Source organism: Typopeltis vanoorti, chromosome 11 (assembly GCF_054136105.1).
Source record: "Typopeltis vanoorti isolate ZY-2024b chromosome 11, IOZ_Tvanoo_1.0, whole genome shotgun sequence".
NCBI lineage: Eukaryota > Metazoa > Arthropoda > Arachnida > Uropygi > Thelyphonidae > Typopeltis > Typopeltis vanoorti.
In genome coordinates, this window is record NC_143559.1 from 75,122,884 (window position 1) to 75,146,954 (window position 24,071).

General features: G+C 36.1%; 1 protein-coding gene across 2 annotated transcripts in view; it reads left to right on the forward strand.

Annotated features, from left to right (window-relative positions):
• Positions 1 to 24,071, forward strand: part of LOC150101749 (corrinoid adenosyltransferase MMAB-like) — a 134,352-nt gene that overhangs the window by 79,949 nt on the left and 30,332 nt on the right. For both annotated transcript variants that reach the window (XR_016549092.1, XM_090401058.1), the window contains one exon: positions 11,994 to 12,053. Coding sequence is in view for 1 of the 2 variants with exons in the window: in XM_090401058.1 (XP_090257184.1) it covers positions 11,994 to 12,053 (60 nt within the window). In the remaining variant the exon portion in view is untranslated. The remainder of the gene's footprint in view (positions 1 to 11,993; positions 12,054 to 24,071) is intronic.

Below are 24,071 nucleotides of genomic sequence, written 5' to 3' on the forward strand. Positions count from 1 at the left end.
GGTGTATGAAGAGGAAGTATTAGAGCTGTTGTAAACTGAATAAGAATTCAGCAATAGGGACTGATGGGATCAGCATGGGTGCTAAAAGTGTTCAGCCAAACTGACTTTTCCTTTGACCAGCCTATATAATTTGAGTCTCAGAACAGGGAAGATTCTTCAGGAATGGAAAGAATGTACGGTAATCCCATTGCACAAAGGTGATGCAAAGACAGATCTACCCAACTATCGACTAATCGATATCTCAGGAGTGGTGGTGAAGATTTGGAAAAATTGGTTAGGGCTCGCATTCAGAAATGGATTGACAGTGAATCTCTACTTTGCAATGACCAATATGGGTTTACTAAGAGAAGGTCATGTTTTAGCAACTTACTAACATTTTATAAAATGTTACCATTGAACTAGCCAAGGGGAATGGATACTCCATGATACTTTTGGATTTTGCTGAGGCTTTTGACAGAATACAACATGGAAGACTGTTGCATAAATTGGAGAAAATTAGTTTGGATTATAAAATATTAGCATGGATAAGAGGATGGCTGACTGACAGATATCAAAAAGTGGTATATGGGAGATGTGAGTCTGCAAGATTTAAGGCAACCAGTGATGTACTGCAAGAATCAGTCCTTGGTCCACTGTTATTCATTCAGTACTTTAATGATATTGGGAGGGATTTGATAGTTGACATACAGCTATTTGCTAATGAAGCAAAGAGAGAAATGCTGCTGATATACAGAACTTGCAGAATGATTTGAATAGGCTGAAATTGTGGACAAGAGAAAATGGATATTAGTTCAATGTCAGTAAATGTAAAGTCATTCATTTAAATTATAATAACAAAATTAATGCACATAACATATTATTTATTAGTAGAATTGTCGCCTGAGTATGACAGGCATCTTCAGTACAAGTAAAAAGCTAATTAAACAATAACTGATGATTCCAAAAGGTGCCACCTAAGTAGCTAACGTAAGATAACTAAAAAAAGATCATTAAATTTCCTAATTTATTTAAAAATAATAAAAAATAATATATATATATATATATACACACACACACACACACACACACACACACAATTAAAAAGTTAGTACTTTTTAAATCAGTTAATCTTTTCTATCTCTCACAAAGGGGATAGACAGACCATCGGATCTGTTTAAGTTAGGAGAGTGAAGTAAAATTTCACGTTTCTTTCTAAAGCCATTCCATGAGGAACCGACTTTTGTGAAGGACTCGTTTTATTCCAATGAACTTTGTCTTGTGTTGATGACATGCTCTGTAAGTCCAGACTGTTCAGGTTCAATGTATTGAATATAACTCTTGTGTTCTTCTAGCCGAATAAAAGCACATCTTCCTGTTTGTCCGAAATAAGATAACCCACAAGAGCAAGGAATCTGGTAGACACCTGGATAACTGAGATGTGGAAGCTTGTCCTTTGGAGAAGTGAGAAAGGTGGAGATTTTTCTGATGGGTCGAAAGGCAACAAAAATATTTAGTGGTTTTAAAACTTTTGCTATGCATTCAATAATGGCTTTCACATAAGGGATAGGAATATGCATTATTTCTTCTGTATTTAAAGAGGAAGATATATCAAAACTACTCGAAGCTCTTTTGATGAAAAAATTCTTATATCCATTAGATAAAAAAAGAGGAAATAATATATTGCAATTCTTTCTGTAATAGTTCATCTGAAGAACAAAAGGAATGGGCCCGATGAACTAGTGTTTTAATAGTTCCCACCTTTTGACTGTGATGGTGATGAGATTCAGCATGGATGTAATGGCCTGTATGAGTCTTCTTCCTGTAAACTGAGAAATGTAGGTTACCATCTGGTTGGTGAAGAATTAAAAGATCTAAAAAGGCTAACTGCTTATTTACTTCTGCTTCTTGGATGAAGTTCATTTAATTTAGAGAGAAACTCTTGTAATTCCTCAGAAGAGCCATTCTGGATAGCAAAAATGTCATCTACATATCTGAACCAATGAGTAGGTGTAGGTGAAATGTTGTCAAAAATATGTTGTTCAAAGTGCTTCATAAAGAAGTTGGCAATAGCAGGAGAAATAGGATTGCCTATTACTGTTCCTTCGATTTGTTGATTTAACTTATTTTTCAAGGAAAAATAACCAGAATGTATTACAAAATCAAATATTTTAACAATGTCTGAAAGGAAATTCTTGTTGTAGTAATTCAATGCTGTCAGATAAAGGAACATTAGTAAATAATGACACAACATCTAAACTAATCATAATATCCAAGCGTCCAAATGAAGATCCGAAAGTTTATTTTTGAAATCCAAAGTATTTTTTATATAAGTAGCAGTTCTTCTAGTTGAAGAAGTGAGTAAATTTGATAGAAATTTTGAAATTTTATAAGTGGGACAACCTGTACAGTCTACAACTGGTCTTAACAGAATACCTGGTTTATGAACTTTTGGAAGACCATACAATCTAGGTAGATGACCAAAGGTTTTATGTTTTTTCTTTTGGTCTTCATCCCATGTAGATACATTATCTGTATGAGAATTAAGTCTTTTTAATCGACTCCTAGTCAGATCTGATGTCATGGACTTGTAAGTTGAATAGTTGTGGAGTGATAGACATTTTTCTGTCATATTCTCTTCTGTCTTGAATAACTACAGCCTTCCTTTTGTCATCTACTATCTGAACCAATGAGTAGGTGTAGGTGAAATGTTATGCTATTCGTAATAATTAAATTATTATTATTATTCAGTAATTTCAGTCCTTTAAATTCAGAGTAAGATAGATTAGGACAATGAGGCTTGGCATTAAAAAGAATTTTTGCACATTCAAAAAAAATCTAATCACGCCGAAGTCATTCACTTCGGCGTGATTAGATATCCAATGTTGTATTTTATTGTTGGGATTAGGCCAAAAGAAATGGATCAGGCTAGGGATCTTGGTATGTTATTAGATAACAAGTTGAAGTTCAGGGGCCCATGTAGCAAAGATTGCAAATTATACTTGTTTTAAACTATTGAGAGGTGGTTACAGGGTTGACACTGGGGAGTTCTTTTGCTTGGTTGAACAGCAGGAAGGAGTCATGACAAGGGGGCCATCCATGGAAGTTACGAAAGAAAACTGTGAACAAGAGGGTGAGGAGTGGTTTCTTTGTATGGAGGGTGGTTGAACCATGGAATGCACTGCCTGATAGAGTGGTGAGAGCGAGAACGGTCAATGCTTATAAGGAGTGGTATGATAGACTTTGTGTTTCCTAGGAGGGACCTCCCTCGATGAGTCTTGATAGACTTGTGTTTCTTAGAAGCGGCCTCCCACGATGAGTCTTTTGACTCCATGAAGTCTTGAATAATAATAATAATAACTCGAGAGATAATTGCAATGCTGAAACGAACTTTGGCATGTAAAGATATGAATGCCATTTTGCATCTTTACAAGCCTTGATAACAGCTCTCTTGGACTAGTGTGCACAGGTCTGGTTTCCATTGTGATTCTTATACAGTGGAGAGAGTGCAAAGGTGAGTGTTCCAAATGATATCAGGATTGTAAAATACTGATTATGAAAACAGATTGAGAATTTGTAGACTGCAGACACTAGTAAACAGGAGAAAAAGAGGTGATATGGTTGAGACTTACAAACTTCTGAAATGTTCATACAGGATTTCAGTTGATGGAATTTTTCGTTTTATGAAAGGTGGGGAAAGGACATGAAGATATCCTTTGAAGCTGAGAATGAATGCCACTAAGAAAGGGGGGGGGGCTAGATTTTTCTGTCATAAGGTGATGCATGATTGGAATGGATTGCCATATTGAATGGTGTGTGTGTGTGTGTGTGTGTGTGTGTTTGCAAGCAGTGTGAATGAATTCAAGAATAAGCATGATAGCTGGTGCGTGTAGTATGTGGCCTTCCTCGATGAGTCCCTGACTCCCTGGAGGTCTCTCATAATAATAATAGTAATATTTTACTAGTCTTATTATACTTATAGTCTTATTCTAGTAACGTTTGATATTTTACTTGGAAAGATCTCTACTTTTCAGGCCTAAAAAGTGGCTTGAAAATTCTTTCCATGTGTTGTTGCTAGAGTGTGGTTTCTAAATTACTTTTAAAAATAAGTTTATTTATTTATTTATGTAATAAATATAGTATATTATAAAAAATATATAAATATTATATATTTATGCTACTTTCAGGCAAGGCATTTCAATCATTCACAACTCTGTATGCAAAAAAAATCTGCTTTTCACTCCCTTGTTCACACCCTCCTTATACAGTTTCCAAGGATGAGCTCTATTTCTCCCCTGAACTCCTGCCATTTTGTGAAAAATCTCTTCAACATTGATCCTATAACAACCCCTTTCCAACTTGTACGTCTCTGTCATATCACCCCCTCTTCATCCTCTGTACTAGACCCTGTAAATTGAATCTTCTGAATCTTTCCTCATATTTAACATTTCAGAGATTAGAAACTACCTTAGTCAGTTGCTTTTGGTCACCTTATCTCATCTCATCGTCCTTTTGAAAACCAGGTGACCAGATCTGTGCACAGTAGTCCGTATGTGTGTGTGGGGGGGGGGATAATCAAAGCCTTATACAATGGAACAAGAATTTACTTAGGATTCAGTGGAACAAAACCTAAATATTAACAAAAGTTACTTTTTTTCTGCAAAGATTCTACGAAGAAAGCTGTGAAGCACACAGTCACAACCTTTCTCAATTTTGGGACGTTATACTGACTAATACTCGCCATTCATGTGTTCCTTAAATTATAATTAAATTTTTGTTGATATTTAAAAATAATTTATTAACTAAATTAATTTATTGGAATTTATTTTGAATATCTGTTATTGGAGATGGAGTTATTCTCCTACATCCAATGGTGCACATAATATCACGTGCTGTCAATTAAATTATTGTTCTTTTTAGTGTTTTCCTATACTTGTATTGACAATGGCTATGAAACTTAGCCAAACATTTTACAAATAAAGACGTTAAAATTATATGGAAATGATTCTGTTAATGATATTTTATGAAGAATCTCCTTACTTTTATAAGTAAGGAGATTCTTCATAAAATTTCCTTATTAGATAGTGTTATTAGATAGCAAGTTGAAGTATCCATCTCCTGTATATGCATCCCCTTTGTTCAATGATGCAGTCACCTTATTGTAATAAGTAAGTAGATTACTGACCTCCATTTAACAAATCCATGTTGTCCATCAAAGATAATACCATTGTGTGAACTGGATTCTGAATCTGGTTATCACCAGCCTCTCCAAAACTTCAACTGCAACAATTGACACACAGATAGGCCTATAATTTGATTCTTGAGTTCTGTCACTTCCCTTATGAAGCAGGACAATCTTGCCTTCCTTCCACTCCTTTGGAACTTGACTCAGTGCAAGACTCATATTAAACAAATATGTCAATACAGATGTCAACTCCCTGACACATTCCTCCAAAATATACAGCGATATATCATCAAATCCCACAGACTTATTAATATCAAGTTTGCTCACTTCAGTCAGTCTCTCCTCCTCCTCATGATCAACTGCTCTCAAACATCTCCATGATATCACATTTACAAGAATGAAAGACCTTTATGAATTTATCCTATGCAGCAGTTGTGCTTATACCATTTTCTCCAATCAGTGTCATCCTTCCATAATCATTCTTTTTTTGCTACATATCGAAAGAACTCCTTGGGATTTGTTTTGGATTCATTAGCTAACTGCTGCTCATACTGAACTTTTGCTTCCCCTTATCAATCAAGTTCCTTCCTTGCTTGATCTTTGTAATCCTCATGGAGTTGATCATTGCCACTCCTTTTGGGTTGCCTCCATTGTACCTTTTTTCTGTGTCGCATGCTTAATCTCTCTTCATTCATCCATTTCACACCTACCTTATTTAACCTTCTGACCCTAGGAACACATTTAGACATTCTTTAATATCACCCAAACAGTATTGATCTATAATAAAATTAGTTTAATCCTTTATCCAAGTGTGAGCAAACAAAGTTTGCGCCTGAAGTATCTTCAGGACTAGGGTAAAGTGATACAACACCAGGGCAACTCGTTGCAAAGGTGGAGAAAGCTACCAACACTCCTAACTCAGTATCTCCTATAATGCAAAACACATCTCCTTGCGGATATGTCTAATGTTATGCATTAAAGGAAGGACCACTACCCAGACTAGTTTCAACCTTTATTGAGGTCTCTTCAGTGGGAGCCAGGCCCTAGTGGAAATACCAGGCAGAAGCATTAGCAGGTCATCTCTACCTATAGGAGTTGCCAAATGGTGTGCCACCCTTTTTTAATAAATTACTCTGGATTTAGAGAAAGATTGAGAAAGAAAGAGAAAGAGGTGTTGTATCACTTTACCCTAGTCCTGAAGATACTTCAGGCGCAAACTTTGTTTGCTCACACTTGGATAAAGGATTAAACTAATTTTATTATACTCTAACCAAGTGAAAAAATAAACTTTCAGTATTGATCTAGTTTCCAGGCATCTCCTCATTCCATTCTACACCTGCAAGCTGTCTCTTGAGCTTTTCATAATCATCAGCCTTGCATTAACACATATATCCTTAACTCATGGAAGTCCTTCACATAAGTTACTTAAATGTAAAGAGCCAACATGCTTCATTTCAGCGATATAAACATTAATTAAATTAAGGGGATATTAGATCCCACAACAAGTTGCCCATGTTTGTACTACATTCTAGGACTACTTGCATTTAGTTCATGCTAGTATTCACCGATACTTTTAGTCTTTTATACTATATTCGGCATGAAACTCTGATTCCAGTCTTTGAGTTTCTTATTCGGTTTTAAAACAATGTGGGATCTAATATCCCCTTAATTTAATTAGTCCTTCACATAGTTGGTAACCACCCAAGTATTCACTTCATTGTCGCTCTCACCAAGCGGAGGAAGATTTGACACTTCATTTATAATAACATCCTCTGATGAGATGATCAAATCTAAAACCCTCAATCCTCATGTGCCCTCTGTTACATACTGCCTGAGGTAATTGTCCCTCAAAAACTCGAGAAACTCATTTTCTTAACTTCCAGTTGCTATCTCATCATCCCAGTCTATATTGCTATAATTAAAATTGTTCATAATGATCACCCTTTCATATTTGCTTGGTAATTTGATTATACATTTCATGGTCACTACCATCCACATTACCAGGTAACAACATCTAAGTATTTCATTCTATTCACCTCTATCTCACACCATACTGCCTCAAAACCACTGGCACTATTTTCCTCATGCATCTTTACCTTCTATGGACATAACTCTTTCTCTATCATCAGTAGCACTTCCCCTCCCTTTTTACTCTTTCTATCTTCACAAAGGAATATACCCTTGCAATTTCTCTTTCCATCCTCATCTGACCATGTCTCACTTATTCCAACTCTTCTGGTGAACAGACTCAATGCCACCATTTTATTTGCCTTGTTTCTTATATTTCTAGTATTTGCATACAAAAATAACATCTCATTCCTGGATCTATGACAAGTTTCACTGATACCACTTATCAGATATTACATCTCAATACTTTACTTAACTCGAATCCATTCTTTTTCTCCTTATTCATCTTAGAGCCCTCTTAAAATCAAACTGTTTTATCTCAGATTATCCCTCTTCCCTTTTTGTTTACACTTGCATTCACATCCTCTTGGAGCATCAGCCTTTCTCACACTATATTCCCCTGTCCACTCTGAGCCTCCCTGGTTGTCTTGCACACTTTTGCTTTCATTCTCTATACTCATACTACCCACTACTACATCACTTCTTACTTGCTCAGATTCATTCTCTGTACTTATTACTTTGCCTTCCACCAACAGCAGTGTCTCTGAATGACTTGCACCAAAACAATTCAAATGCAGTCCATCACTCAGTTTATCCTTCAAACTCATTCCACACATTAACAAACTGCATTCCTTTCTCCTCACACATTTCTGCTAACATATCATTCACAATCTTTGCTATCACACTATTATCTTTTATCTTTCTCAACAACCTCCTGATATCCAATCTTACATGTTCCTTATTGCCAGTCATGTCTTTTGTCTCTATTAACACTACCAACTCTTTTGCTTGTTTACTCCTCATATTCAATGCCTCAGTCACTGTATTCATTTTACTTCCAGGAAAACAAACCTTGTTCATCTTGTCCTTTACCACACTTCTAATAATGGAATCCCCATATAACATTGCTTTGGGATCTTTTGTTACTTCTGATATCATTCGTTTTCATCATTTTAACTCTTTCATACATAATCTCAAATTCTCTTAATACTGTAAGGATCTATTATTTTTGTTTAATCTTTTGCCTCATCTTGACAAACTCAGCATTAAAATCTTGCATCACATTTTTCCTCTCATTCACTATCAACGCCACTCACCACCTTGCCTTTAATTGCACCCTGTTTCAACTTTGCTGCATTTGTGTCACTTTCATCATTCTTACCATCAATTTGCTAAGTTCATCAGATGCTTTTTCATAACTTTTTTTTTACGATTCTTCTCTGCTCTTTTACACTATCCCTTTTGGCTATGAGATGAGCACTCATCCTCTTTGTGGCATTCTCACTATTAAGACTTTCAGTTACCAATACATTACTACTCATCAAATCCTCATTCAGATCACACTTTGCACACACCCTCCTTCTATCTGCCTTAAATATCCTTAATTAATCTGCATAATTGAACAAATACATATAGCACACCTCACATTTCATGAAACAACTGAAATCAAAATTAAATTCCTACAAAGCTGCTGCCATCTTTCCTTCACTGGTTACTATACTCAGCTCTAAGTTGAAAAATTTCATAAACAAACTTAAAGAAGACCCCACACTAGAAATGCTGTAAGTGCACAACTTTTACAACAACTGTTACTCATAAACACTTAATTATTCCAAAAACTTATCTGAAATAGGAGCTTTTTTTTTCTTTTTTTTACACAAATCTTCCATCGAAACAGTGGAAGATTGTGTAAAATAACTATCTCAGGCAGCGTGTAAAGGAGGGCACACAAGGGTCGAGAGTTGTAAAGCTGATTATTTCATCAGAGGTAGTAATTGTGAGTGGGGTTTTGTACTTTCCTCCAGTTGGTGAGAGTGATCATGCAAACTTCTGTGAGGAAAGGATATATGTGATTATTTTGAAAGGATAATTACAAGGCCAGTGATTATTTTAAAAGCTTAGGAGACAACTTGGAGCTGGTGGAATGAGCATGGAATGAGGAGTTGAGCAATAAGGAAATAAATGCTGCTTGGGAACTGATAAAGAAATACATAACATCGATGTGTGAATATATTCTGAATGCCAAAAAGCTGAACAAGGTAGGGATAAAATGGATGAATGAGGGGCTTATCCATGAAATCTGGAAGAAGGTACTTAGAGATGGTACAGGATGAATAATGGTAATAATCAGTTACATGAAGAGTATAAAGAACAAGCCAGGAGAGTGACTCAGTTAGTAAGGAAAACAAAAATGTAGTATGAGCAGAAATTGGCAAATCAGGTGAAGAAAAACCCTGGAGAGTTTTTTTAGATATGGGGCAAATAGAACAAAGAATGTACATGGTAAGATGATGTTAATGGATGAAAATGGTAGAATGGTAACTGCTACAGAAGACATTGTTGAGATATGCAGTGATCAATTTATGAGGATGTTTCATTCTGATCAGGGTGGAATCATGAGAAACTTAACTGTATAGGGCATAGGAGAGGATGACATAATTGTAAGCAAGAGGTATTTGAGGAAATAAATAACCTTGATGTCAATAAGGCAATAGGATTTGATGACATATTGCCACACAACTTAAAGGAATGTTCTGAGGAATTGGCATCCCTGTTTAATAAGTCTTACAACAGCACAGGTTCCAAGGCAGTAGAAATAAGGTAAAATTGTTCCACAGGGTGGTGATAAGGCTGTGGCATCAAATTATAGGCTAATCTGGATATGTGGTGAAGGTACTAGAGAGATTGGTTGAGAGGTAGGATATAGAAATGGGCTGATACCTACAGCAGTATTCTTTGTAGTTATCAGCATGAGTTTGTCAAGGGAGATCATGTTTTACTAACTTACTTATGTATTATAACAAGGTGACAAATACATTAAACATGGGAGATGCATATATGCTGGTGTACTTGCATTTTGCAAAAGCTTTTAATAGACTGCCACATGACAAGCTGTTAAATAAATTGAAACAGATAAGATTGGATAACAGACTTCTGAATTGGATCAGTGACTGGCTTTCAGATAGGTATCAGAAACTTGTATATGCAGGTGCAGTATCCAGTGATATACCAGAGGGGTCAGTTTTGGGACCATTGCTGTTCAATTTGTATATTAATGATTGGGATTGGGTTAACTAGTGTTATGCAGATGATGCAAAATTGGAGGGGGGGAGCAATGCAGAGTCCAGCAGATGTTATGGCCTTACAGGATGGCTTGAATAGATTGCATGAATGGGCAGGTGGGTAGAACTGTCAGTTCAATGTTATGAAGTGCAAGGTTTTGAAATTTGGTAAGCAACAATGGGATGCAAAGTATGCACTTGGTGAGGAAACTTTAAAGGAGGTAAAGGAGATGAGAGATCTGGGAGTTGTGGCAGACAAGGACCTGAAATTCAGGGACATATTGCACAGATTGTTAAGACATCACATTGGATAATGACAATGATGCACATGACCCTGACATGCAGAAATAAAGAGATTATGATGCCATTGCATAAGGCCTTGACCAGGCTTCATATGGATTACTGTGCACAGATTTGGTCACTGGGTTTTCATGGTGCCAAGGATATGTTAGAAACTGTCCAGAGAAGATTCACAGAGGTGGTCAGTGGTCTTTGGAATGTGGAGTACAAGGACAGATTGAGAGAATGTAAATTTCAAAGCCTTGTGAATAGGAGGGGAGGGGGAGATATGATTGAGACATGAACTAGTCAGCGGTTGTTGGAAGAGATTTTTCATAGAATGGGAGAGGTGTGGAATAAGAGGCCATTGCTGGAAACTGTATAAGGAGGATGTGAGGAAAAGATTTCCTACATGGAGAGTGGTTGTTGAGTGAAATGCATTGCCTGCGTGTGTTGTGAATGTCGACACATTGAATCAGTTTAAGGCATGGTTGGATGACCATTGTGTGCAATTGCATGTACCTCCTGTAATGAGTCTCTGACTCTCCTCGGAGGTCAGATGTTAAAAATAATAAATAATAAAAAAAAAAATTTTTTTTAATCCATATCTCACAAATGATACTAACTTATGATAGGTTTACAACTTTCATGGGTTTTAAACTTAAAATTTAAACTTCAAATGTGCTGCTTCCCTCAACTCTGCTTCTTCCTGAACTTCTGCTTTTATTGGTTGCAATTCTGTTATCATTAGAAACCTCTCTCTTTCTCTCTCTCTCTCTCTCTGCTGTTCTCTGTCTTCCCTGAAAATACCATATCACACTAATGCCTATGATTTTTGTGGGTGTCAGATGGCATCAGTTGCAGAATCAAAAATATTAGAAAGGAACTTGACATTTTTGGTATTAAGGAATGTGTGAGTGGAGTTAATCTAAATGTGGTTATGATCACTTAAACCAATGTTTAGTTTTGCTCGGCAAAACAGGTATCTATGTAAAGATGACAATATCCAAATTAGAAGACATGAAATTGTAACACGAAACATTTTTGGAGCCTGACACTTAACAGAATAATTTGGATGAAAATTGCTCATAGGAAGCCAGTAATAATGTAAACTTAATTATGCATACTATCATTATGTCCTGTATCCCCTTTAGGGTATATATATATATATGTATCAGGAATTGATGATATATTAATGACATTAAAAGCATAAAAAACATTAAAATTACTTAATGTTGCAGAATTACTTAAAGAAATTTCATTTATTTAATCTATATTGTGACTTAGAAAATAAGTCAATTATGAAACATAGTCGTTTTTCTTTGTCAGTATTTTTGATTATTTAATGTTTGCATTTCTTTTAGAATTATTCCACTGGTTAGGGCTGAAGAAACTGATGATAGTGTCTTGAAATATCTAAATAGGTAACATATAAAATATATACATGTATGATGTGTAGGTTGTTTATATTATTTTATTTTATTTTTTCGATTATGCAGTTATGTATGTAAAGGCTAATGTGCTTCTTGGGAGTAGCAACATGAGTATTTTTTCATACAAAATTAGTTTTTTTTCTTGCAAAACAAAAAGATGACAACTTCTGTAATATCTAATTTTTTTTTATGCTTACATACTGCTTTATTAAAACAAACTGCAAAACTGTTTCTTAAATTTCTCATATTGCTGTTGGGTCTTATTTAATACGATCAGTAATGAAAAAAATTGAGTTACATAACTAAGAGGAGAAAAGTCTGCAAAGTGCTTATGCGAACTTCTGGCAAAATGTCTAGTCTTCACTTTCATATGACATAACTCAGTAGGTATACATTTGGATAATGCTGAACACAAAGATTACTAATTCTACTTTGATGCGTGGACGACCAAATTGTATTTTCAATAGCTGAAACTGGATATGTATTTTCATGCTCTGCAGGGATATCATATAATTTAACCAGTGTAAACACTGACAATGACTTCAAATAGGCACTACGATGTATAGAGTTCCAATAGAACAAAGGTAGTGCTGGTAGAGAAATTAACTATATCTTCTTCACATCAGTCAAGGAAAGAGGAAGTAACAATAGCACGCTAAACATGAACATAAACCTCTTTAATACATGGAGTTTTTTTTAAATAATGTGTCAAAAAATTTTAGCATGGTAAATTAAACATGACTTATTTGTAATTATATATAGTTCTAATAAAGATAGTAGTGTATGTGTGTGTACACAAAGAGATCTAGAAGGTTCTGATAAACACCTAGAACAAAAATGATATTAATGCAACTGATATAACCACAAGAAAGAACATACTAGTAGCATGGTTATGAAGGTAACTTATGTTCTTATATCCCTGTATATCCTTTCTTATGGTTATATCAGTTGCTTTAATACCATTTTTATTCTAGGCGTTTATCAGAACTTTCCAGACCCCCCCTCCCTTGTGTGTACACACACACACACACACACACACACACACACACACACACACACTGAGAAATTTGAGTCTTTAGGAAGGGTATCAATAAATAAAAAATGTGGTTTTCTTATCGGGCGTGAACAGCAGAACATCATCTTCATCATCTACACCAATGCCATCTACCAACAACTACCACCACTAGTACTTCACAGACAATCACAAACATCCATGCCCACGGCGGAATTTGAACCCGCAGCCTTTTGGCTGGAGAGCAGATATGCTAACCACTCGGCCAACCAGACTGGCAATATTACAGAAATGGTGAGAAAATTTAACAAATGAGAGTTTGAAGGAAGTGGATGAAAGCAATAATGTGCATGATGAGATGCCAGTGTAGAAAGAAATTGCATGCTTATGCAGACTCCTTCATAGGACAGAATATGAGCTTGAGTGACTGGATTAACAATTGGTGTCTAGCACAGCAAGAGGGAGAAAGAAAGACAGAATGAGAAAAACATAAACGTGTGAGAAACTGGGTGGAAAGAAAAAGTATTTTATGAGTATTCCAGTAAGAGGTATACTTAATGGAAAAGTGATGAAAACATGTTTCCCAGATGCAGAGATCAGGATGTTAATGAAGCTGTAAGTTTCATTAATTTAGACTAATTTCAGCTTGCTATCTGTAAGCTGAAATTTACAGAAGAAAGAAGTGAATTATTTAATTGGTTTGGCAGGCACAAATGATTTGAAAGGTGAGAAATATGCAATGACAGGGTATGAAAGAGTTGTTGGAAGAATCAAAAATGAAGAGTAAGAAAGTAAAAATTGTGAGTCTTCTGCCTTGGTATAATAGGATAGAATGGAGAAGAAAATCCAAGATTGTCAGTGAGAAAATTGTGTAGGAGGAATATTGTGCAGTTTATAGATGTATGGAGTAAATATCATGGACAAAAGGATATTTTGTCCATGGAAATGATGGACTGCACATGAATGGTTTTGGAGTTAGATGCTTTGAAAAAGTGTTGTTCAGTGAAAATTTGGAAGTAATCAGGCATGTGACTAGCCACTCATGGGATTTATATGAACGTGAGTGCAGGAACGACAGTGAAGAGCTGAGCACAGTTTCTCAGTTTTCAAATATGAATGGGCAGGTGATAACATAAGGTTAACTGTGAGCTCAAGAGGATATTGATTGAATGGCCAAAGTATCAGAAATGAAGGAGAGGAGTTTTTGCCATTTCAGTTTGACTTAGTCCAAAATTATTGGCATCAGCAAGACCTTGTTGTCAGAGAATGATCTAATTACATGGAGAGAATGTAATGAATATTGTATTTTCTGAGAAGATAAAGGAAATAGTGCAGGAGGGATGTTATTAATGATAGCCAAAGAACTTCAACCAGTCTGAGGGAAGTGGTTCATTTGAGGCTGTCTGGTGTGAAATAGAAGCCAGTAGGATGAAATATATTGTTGGCTGTTGCTGCTGTAGGCTTGGGGTTCAGAAAATATGGAAGATGTGCATCGGCAGATTAACACAATGATTGCAGGCCAAACATTTATCATGGTAGACTATGGAGATATAGATTGGAAGGAAGGACACATAGTAAAATGGAATTTATACAGTTATTAAGGGATAGTTAGAAATAGCACATGATGGAGGGGACAAGGAGTTTGAGAGTGTTTGGATCTGGAAATAGCATCAGAAGATCTGTCTATGCAACTCTGCCTACAATGAGTGAAAGTGACCATACAAGCTTTTCCTGGGCTCAAACGTGTGGAAATTCATTCAAGAAAGGGTTTATGGGAACTACATAGCTGACAGTTATGACAAACTTGGGAGGCAACTTGGAATAGTGCCATGGGATAAGAAGCAGCTACATAGAGTGAATTTCATTAGAGTATAGGAAATGGTCGGGGATTGTTTGGGCAAGGTATCACACAGCACACCTAGGGATGGGAGGATATACCAAGTGGAGATTGAGTTGATAAGTAGCAATATAAAGCAGGAGCTGCAAAAAAAAAAGAAAGAAATCATTATGGAAGGAATATAAACAAAAATTAGCTAATAGCATGCTTATGAGCAATATAAAGCATAAGAAGAAGGCTAACAAGAAAATTAAAAATGAGAGAAAATTAGCTAAGTATGCCAAAGTAAATCTCGGTTTTTTTTTTTGCTATGTAGCAAGTAAGAGAAAGACTGATTATGGAAAGATAACTTTACTCGGTGCTGATTTGTAGGAAAATGACAGAGACAGAAGAAATAGTTCAGTTATCAATTAATTGCTTTGCAAAGGTATTTCATTGAGATGGTGACCTTGCAGTTACTAATGTGAGAATTGAGGTAGATGAACTAGAGGTACTCAGTGTATTGAAAAATATCAATGAATACAGCAGTGGGCCTGGATGTTATGTCATCTTGTGTGCTATGAGAATGTGCAATTGAACTGGCAGTGCCCCTGACGAAGTTGTTTATTCTAAGTCTCAGCTCTGGCAAGGTTCCAAGGGAGTGGAAAGAGTAAAAGTGGCTCAAAAACAGAAGTAGCGAATTACTGACCAATTAGTTTCTCTTGAGTGGTAGTTCAAATATTGAAAAAGTTGGTTAAAAGTAAAATTCAGGAATGGATGGATAGAAATATGATACACTTATACGGGGCAGCATGATTTTGTAAAAGGGAGGTCCTGCCTCAATAATTTATTTCCTATCATTTTACAATACAGAATTGGATGCAGGAAATGACTTCACCATGATATTGCTTGACTTTGCAAAGGTATTTGACAGAATACCACATGGAAAATTATTACGTAGTTTGGATATATGAGATTGGTGGCATGGATAAGGGGATGGCTGATTGACAGACATCATCAGAGGGTGATGTATGGTGGAGTGGAATCAGGGCAGATGAGGAGGACTAGGTGCCCCAGAGCTCTATACTAGGACCACTACTCTTTAATTTATACATTAATGATATAATGGAAGATTTGAGGAGGATATTCAGTTGTTTGTTGATGATGTGAAACTGAGGAAGGCAATAGTTGGTAAAGGTGATATAGATATCTTGCAGGATGACTTAAATAAATTGGCAGTGTGGGAAAAGAATAATGGTTTTCAATTTAATGTTGTAAAATGTAAGATTTGGGATGAAAGGATTTCATACTTTTGTATCATATTAATGGTACTAGGTTGCAAGAAATTGATGAGACTAAGGATTTGGGGATAATGGTAGACAGAGATTTAAAATTCACAGGATAATATTGTAAGCTTTGGCAAAAAAGCTCAGAGGACTACTTAGATGTTGAAGAACACATTGACAAGTAAAGATAAGGGAGTTGTTATTATCCCTCTTTTTTTTAGGCTATGATTCAGCCACATATTGATCTGTGCACTGGCCACTGGGAGGTGGTGGAGAGGATTCAGAGAAGAGTGACAAGCTCACGCTAGGGAGGTGGTGGAGAGGATTCAGAGAAGAGTGACAAGGTCACGCTAAACTCTGCAACCCACACCCCTTCAGTCTATTCTCATAGGAAACATTCCACAGACCTATCGTGAGCTTGTCACTCTTCTCTGAATCCTCTCCACCACCTCCCAGTGGCCCAAAAACACAGGTCACCAAAGAGGAGAGGTGACATGATAGAAACTTATATGGTACCAAAGGGATTATATGCAATTTGTACAAAAGAAATTTTTTAATATGTGGGAATAATAAGGTGGAGTAGGGATATGCAGACTAGGTTCTTTACATGGAGAGTGGTAAATAAGTGAAATGAATTGCCAGAGGTGGTTGTGAGCACCCGAAGCAGTAAATAAGTTTATATGGGTGTATGGTAGGCATTGTCTTAATGGATAGTGTGGATCTCTTGCAATGAATCTCTTGATTCCATGGAGTGAGCACCTGTACAAATAATAATAAAATTATAATAATAATGGAGGACTAACAGTAGGTATACGAGTATACATGTACTCAATTATACACATATATAAAATCATCTAACTTAAACATCTCTATCATATCACCTCTTTTCCCTCCCATCCACTAAACTCTGTAATTTATTTTCCTTTAACCTTTCTCCATAGCCAATGTTCTAGAGCTCTGATATTATAGTCTATCCCGATTAGAAATATAGCATATATTATAAGACTATGGACTAGTCTTTACTGACACCATCTTTCCAACATAAGGATGTACATAGACATGGAGAAATGTACAATAGAAGTATAGACGATTTTATCATATTGTTAATTTCTTTGTTTGAAGAGGAAATGGGATTTTCAGATCATGGCTTTTTAAACTGCTGACAGATAAGTCAGCTTGAGACTGACAGAATATAAAGAAAATACAAGATAGCTCATGTACAGGGTGTTCGGGATAAATTTGACATATTTATAATTTATTATATTTTTCCGTAAGTTACATGTATTAACACACACTTCTCTTCATTTAAAAGTTTGGACCCTTCTTCATTCATATACAAGATGTCAGAAAGGATGGATAGCTGGAACCCACCTGAATCATGGAAGAGAATAACTTGTATCATGATGATTCGTGCCCGCCATCAAAATAAGGATATTACGACTGCTGCCCAATGCTCCCTGAATACAGTAAAAACAATCAGGCATGAACTAGAGACTTGCAATGGTGACTACGAGGATGTAGCAAGAAGAAAGATCCCTAGCAGACGATCTGATTGCGTTCGTACAGCAGAATTCCTCGCAAATCTGCAGGAACAGGTGTTGAAGAACCCTGGCATTGGAATTCGGGCTTTGTTCGTGGAGTTGCTAACTGTAGTCAAGCCCTGGATAACAAGGGTAGCCAATGGTAGGCCGTATGTATGGCAGCAGGATTCGGCCTCTTGCCACACCTCTGGGAAAAGTCAAAAATGGTTGTCTGAAAATTTCTACGACTTCACCAGTCCAAATGTTTGGCCTCCAAACTCCCCAGACCTTAACCCCATGGATTATTTTGTATGGGGCGCAGTTGAAAAAGACACCAATCGCACTTCCAGTAATACAAAAGCCCAGTTAATGGATAAAATTAAAACAGTTTTTGCGGCCCTTCCCAGGGAGACTGTAGCATCAGCTTGTTCGAGGTTCCGAAGCAGAATTGAAGCTGTGATCGATGCTAATGGTGGTTATTTTGAGTAAATCTTGTTGATAGTATTGTAATTAACTCTGCCTGTAATGTTTTTTTGTCAATTCATTAAATTTAATAGATACAAAGAAGATTTTCTTTTTCCTTACGAAACTGTCAAATTTATCCCGAACACCCTGTATGTGTGAAAGTAGCTAAACAGAAGTCATATGAAGACTTTGGTAAGAAGATAGAAGTTGATGGACATAGTATTCTTTGATGGTCAGCATGAATTTATAAAGGGTAAGTATTGTTTTAGCAATTTACTTACATTTTATGATAAGGTAATGATTGTGTTAGATAAGGGGCAATCATATACAATGATATTCCTGGACTTTGCAAAAGTGTTTGACAGATTACCACAATAATAAATTGGTGTACAAGTTGCAGTTCATGGAAATGGATGGTATATCAGTTAGATATATCAAAAAAATAAGATAACTAAGTGGCGTGCCCCGGTGTTTTGTCCTTGCCTCCCCACTCTGCTGTTTAACTTATTTGTAAATGATATATCATGTGGACTGATTGAGGATCTTCAGTTGTTTGCTAATGATGCAAAGTTGGAGAATTATAAGTAGCCTTGTTGAGGTTAATTCTCTTTAAGAAGATATGGATCAATATATTCTGACTCGGGCAAAGGGGTTATAGTTTTAATATTAATAAGTGCGAGATGTTGCATTTTGTAGTGTAGAAATATAAGGCTGTGTACTATATTGACAGTGCTGTACTTCAGGAAGTGGATGAGATTAGAGAGTTGGGAGTGATGGTTGACAGTAAATTGAAGTTTAGAGGGCATATTACAGTGCTGCAAAAACTGCGCATTGTAGTGCTAGTATGATAAGAAGAACTCTAACATGTAGGGATAAGGAGGTGGTTGTGCCACTGTATAAAGCACTGGTCAGACCACACTTGAACTATTGTGCTCTGATTTGGTCACCTGATTTTCAGTGTAACATGGAAACTTTGGAGAGGGAGACAAATGATTAAGGCAATATCAGGGCTCTGGAATGCTGGATATATAGAGAGGGAGAGTTTGAAGGAACGTGGATTGTAGAGTTTGGATAAGAGGAAAAGAGGTGATATAATAGACATTTAAATTAGTGAGGAAATTTTATCAGATTAATCCAGATGGGATTATAAAAAGAGTATTCTAATGCAAGAGGAGAAGAACCAGAGGCCATCCCTGAAAGTTATGTAAGAGTGTTGTGAATTTTTTATGTGGAGAATTGTCAGTGAATGATATGCATTACTGGAGTATGTTGTCAATGCAGAGATTTTAATGATTGAGGATTTTAAGTTCAGTATGATAAATGTGTTGTCATTTAGATAAACTTTCCACAATGAGTGCCGACTCCATGGAAGGTGTAATAACGATAATAATAATAAATATTGTAAAATGATGAAATGTTCTAGAGGCTATTGAAAAGCTTTGAAATGGAGGAATTGTAATGAAGATGAAGATGACATAAAAACTAAAGATATTCTAGAAGTCTGAGGACCAGGGGCAGCTCGTGCAGCACCCCAGTTTTTCTTGATATATAAATATATTTATTAATTAATTTCTATTTGTTTGTAATATTTAATTTTATCATCAACAATCCTATACAATTCTCTTATTTTGTATAAAAAATAATAAAAATCCATCTGGTAGCACTTAGGAGGGTGAAAGACGCTAGCAGCACTGTGTTTACCACAGTGTCATATTGCTATGCACTCAAGCATATGCACGTCGTAGTGAGATGCGACCTATTAACATAATGCGGCACTGTCTGTCACGCTGTTCCACTATTGTTTAAATGCAGTTTGCGCCAGTAGTCGAGTGTTTGTAATGCTTATCGTGTTTACTCCCTCTCTTTAAATATTTGGACATTACAATTAAAGATATAACATTTGCTATAGTTTTTATTTTAGAACATTATTGGAGTGTGTTTTGAAAATGGATTTTATTTTTAAGTAATTTTGAATTATACCAAACTGTATAATTTTATCAATAATAAACAATATTGTTTTATGTTTAATTTTTTTAAATTTTTAATATAATTTTGATATTTTATCCAAACACGTATATACTGTACTTACAGTGGGTATGCATATTTCGAAAGTTGCAGCACTCCCACGATTTGAACCCACGAGCTGCCACTGCTGAGGACTTTGAAAAATTGTTAAATGGTAGTAACAAAACAGTGGTAGATATATAAGAAAAATGCAATCAGAACTACATATCAGTATTTGAGGTTGACGAAGCCATTGGAAACACGAAGTATGAAAAGCCAGCTGGAGTAAATATGGAGTTAACAGACTCATCATGGAAGGTTGATTCAACTGATAACATATTTATGGAAGAGATTTTTCACAGAATTGGAGGTGGGGGGGTAGAAAAATAGGTCATTACTGGAATATAAAGAGAGTGTGAGCAGAGTAGTGAGGAGTAGATTCTTTGTATGGAGAGTGGTTGGTGAGTGGAATGCATTGCCTGAGTGTGTTGTGAATATAGACACATTCAATCATTTTAAGGCATGGTTGGATGAGCATTGTGTCCAATAGTGTGTGTGTGTGCCTCCCACAATTGCATTCACATGGTATCTGGTCAACACCAGCCAATGATAGAGGTGACAGTTTGTCTTTTATAGATGGCAACAAGTGAGAAATTTTGTTGATAAGAAAATATGTCGGAATAAGATGATACTTCTTCAAAATTCTGCCTATAGGTTCTGAGATGCCTGAAATGTAAGGGATTGGAACTCTGTGGTTTGTTGAAGAATCCTGAGGTGTTGGAACATAGGAGTCAATTATCTGTTGGATCTGATTATGGTTGTAACCATTAGATTCTATTAACTTTTTTATAGTGAAAAGTTCTTGTTGTAAGCTTGATGGAGAGGAGCACACTTTATGTTCTCTATTAATTAAAGATTTGATAATGTCAATTTTTTGAGAGGTGTGATGAGCAGACTTTTGATGAATGTAACTGCCAGTAAAAGTAGGTTTTCGATAGACACTTGTAGACAAAGTACCAGAGGATGTGCGTGTAAGACGTCCAAGAATGGTAAACCACCAGACTTTTCTTTTTCCATGGTGAACTGAATGCATGGGGTTAAGGCTATTTATCTGTTGTAGAAATGTGGTAAGTTCCTCTTCAGCATGTGACGAAATAGCAAAAACATCATCGACATAACGAAACCAAAGAGAGGGTTGGGAATGAATCGATGAAAACAAAGTGTCTTCCAGATGTTTCAAAAAATAGTTTGCCAAATGTGGAGACAGAGGGCTACCCATGGCAGTACCTTCAACTTGTTTGTAGATCTTGTTTTTCCAGCTGAAATAACCTGAATGTATAACGAATTCAAAAATCTTTGCAATATCTGGAAGGTAATCATCATATAGTAAGTTGACCCTGTCTGCTAATAGAATATTGGTAGAAAGGGAAACAATATCAAAACTGACTAATAAGTCAGACTCTTTGATTTGAACATCCTTGATTTTTTCAAGAAAATGTATTGAATTTTTGATGAAAGATCTAGAATGTCCAGTAAGGGCAGTTTAGCAATTCGATAAGCGGGCGAGTCAATACAATTCACGATGGGGTCTTACTGGATTTTTGGGAGGCCATATAAGCGAGGAGTTCTTCCAAAATGAGTGCGCAGTTTATCCATGAAGTTTTGATCCCAACTGATAACTTCATCAAGCAACTTATTTAATTGTTTAATTTACGAATTAGTAGGATTATGATTGATTTCTTGATAGGTGTAGGTATCTTGTAAAAGGCTGGTTACTTTTCTCTCATAGTCAGTCTTATCCATGATCACAACAGCTTTTTCTTTATCAGCTTTTGAAATAGATATTTCATTATTTTTTCTTAATGAAGTCAGCCCATGGATTTCAGCACTTGATAAATTACATGGCGTTAACTTGGTTTTAAAAAGAGAAGTCGCAACTTCAAATCGCTGGAAAGTCCTGATAGATTATGTTCGATATTATGCAAAAAATCGAAATAAGGAATGCGTTCAGGTATTACGGCAAAATCAAGGCCCAAGGGAATGAAAAGGTAGCAAAATCCAAGGTCAATGGAGCAGCTTAAAAGGAGGAGATATAGAGGGCAAACAGGGGAGGGTCGTCGTCAGGGAGCAGGTCACCAAGTTTTTTTTCATCAGAGAAAGTCAGTCATTATAGTGGGTGTTCATTGGGGAAAGTCGGTTGTAAGTAGCCAGTTGACCACTAAAGAAGGGAGGCCGTTATCGATGGTCGTCTCTGGATAAGCACACGTTCGCTCAGTTTTCTGTTCCAGCTCCTGGTTCGTGTATGTCCCGTCAATTCTAGGTCAGGGGTCCCGTTCCAGCCAACAGACACCCCAAGGTAGGTAGGTCATTTAAGCAGTGAAAGAAGTGAGTTCTGGACTTCCAGCTGCTATTTGCCTAGAAGTGCCCCGTCGATGTCGATAAAGGTGCCCATGTGTGAAAAGAAATAACGGAATGAAATAGATGGTAATGATCTCAAGGATCGACCGACGTGGACTAGATGATTTAATACCAAGTAAGATCTTCTATATACGATTAACTAAAGGCAGGATTTGTAGCAAAGATTGCCCTATTGAATTTGTTAATATTACTTCAGGGCTGAAGGCTATTAGCTAAATATTGAGAATTTACCTTCTGAGTTGTGAGATTAGATAGCGTGTATTGTTGCCTAATGGTTAAACTTGCCTGTTGTATGGCATTGTAGATCATTTCTACAATGAATCGATTCTTGAATAGTTTAAGCTCCTAGCTAAAGTTAATGAGAAGTATAGAGTCATAAATATTTTGTGTGCTTAGTATTAACCTCTACTGTAACTTGATTAGTATGAATAAATTGTTTTCTTTGTCAAATAATTTGCCTGATTCCTGCATACCAATGCAGGAATCAGGCAAATCGAACCTATATGACTAAAGGGGATAGTTTGCCACAACTGTAGAATAGAGATTTATGTTGCTTTGATAAAGTGTTGAGAGTCAGAAGTAATTCCGTGCTAAGTGAAGTGCTTTTTCTTTAGGAAATATATTTAAATCTTATCTGAGATTTCTTATGGTGCAGTCGAAATAAAAAATGAATTTTCAGAAGTCAATATTGAATTGTACACTGTTATGTACACCATATTCCTTCCATATTGTCTTTTTCTTAAGAATCTTGTAATAAAATTGTACATCCATCTTACTGCTCCCCTATTTATTCTTCGAACTCAAGGACACATTCTGATATTGCATCAGTTAAGTACTTTTTTAATGCCTCCCATGCACTGCTGTATATTCTTTCCATTTAGCAACAGATGCTATGGAACAAACCTAGTATTCTCCTTAGTTTTTCATAATCTGCATTGCAGGTCAGTATGGTAACACTTTCTGAATGAAACATCCATATACTTAGCCACTTTCCTGATCAATACAGCATGGTCACTGTCACCAACCAGGAGTAGAACGTTCATGTCTTTAATTGAAACTCCCTCTGACACTACAATCAATTCTAATGCTCTTTAACCTTGAGTTCTTTTCGTCACATGCTGCTCGAGGAAATTGTCTCGCAATAGCTCAATAAACTTAGTTTAATTTTTCTCATGAGATTTCATTGCTACCCACTCAACGTTCAGATGACTACTTGTTTAACAACCATCAAGTTGATTTGGTAATGCATTTCATCATCACCAGTATCTGATCCACTAGGTTTATAATAACACCCCACCACATGCATGATCTCATTCAACTTTGATTCACACTAGATAGCTTCATATCTAATGTGAAGATTGCTTCACACTAGATAGCTTCACACTTGCTGCTACATGGACAGTTATTAATATAGAGGAGAGACAGTTATTAGCTCTCTACATTAACCAGACTTAAATAAACCATATTATTAGTAGCATGTCTCTCCTC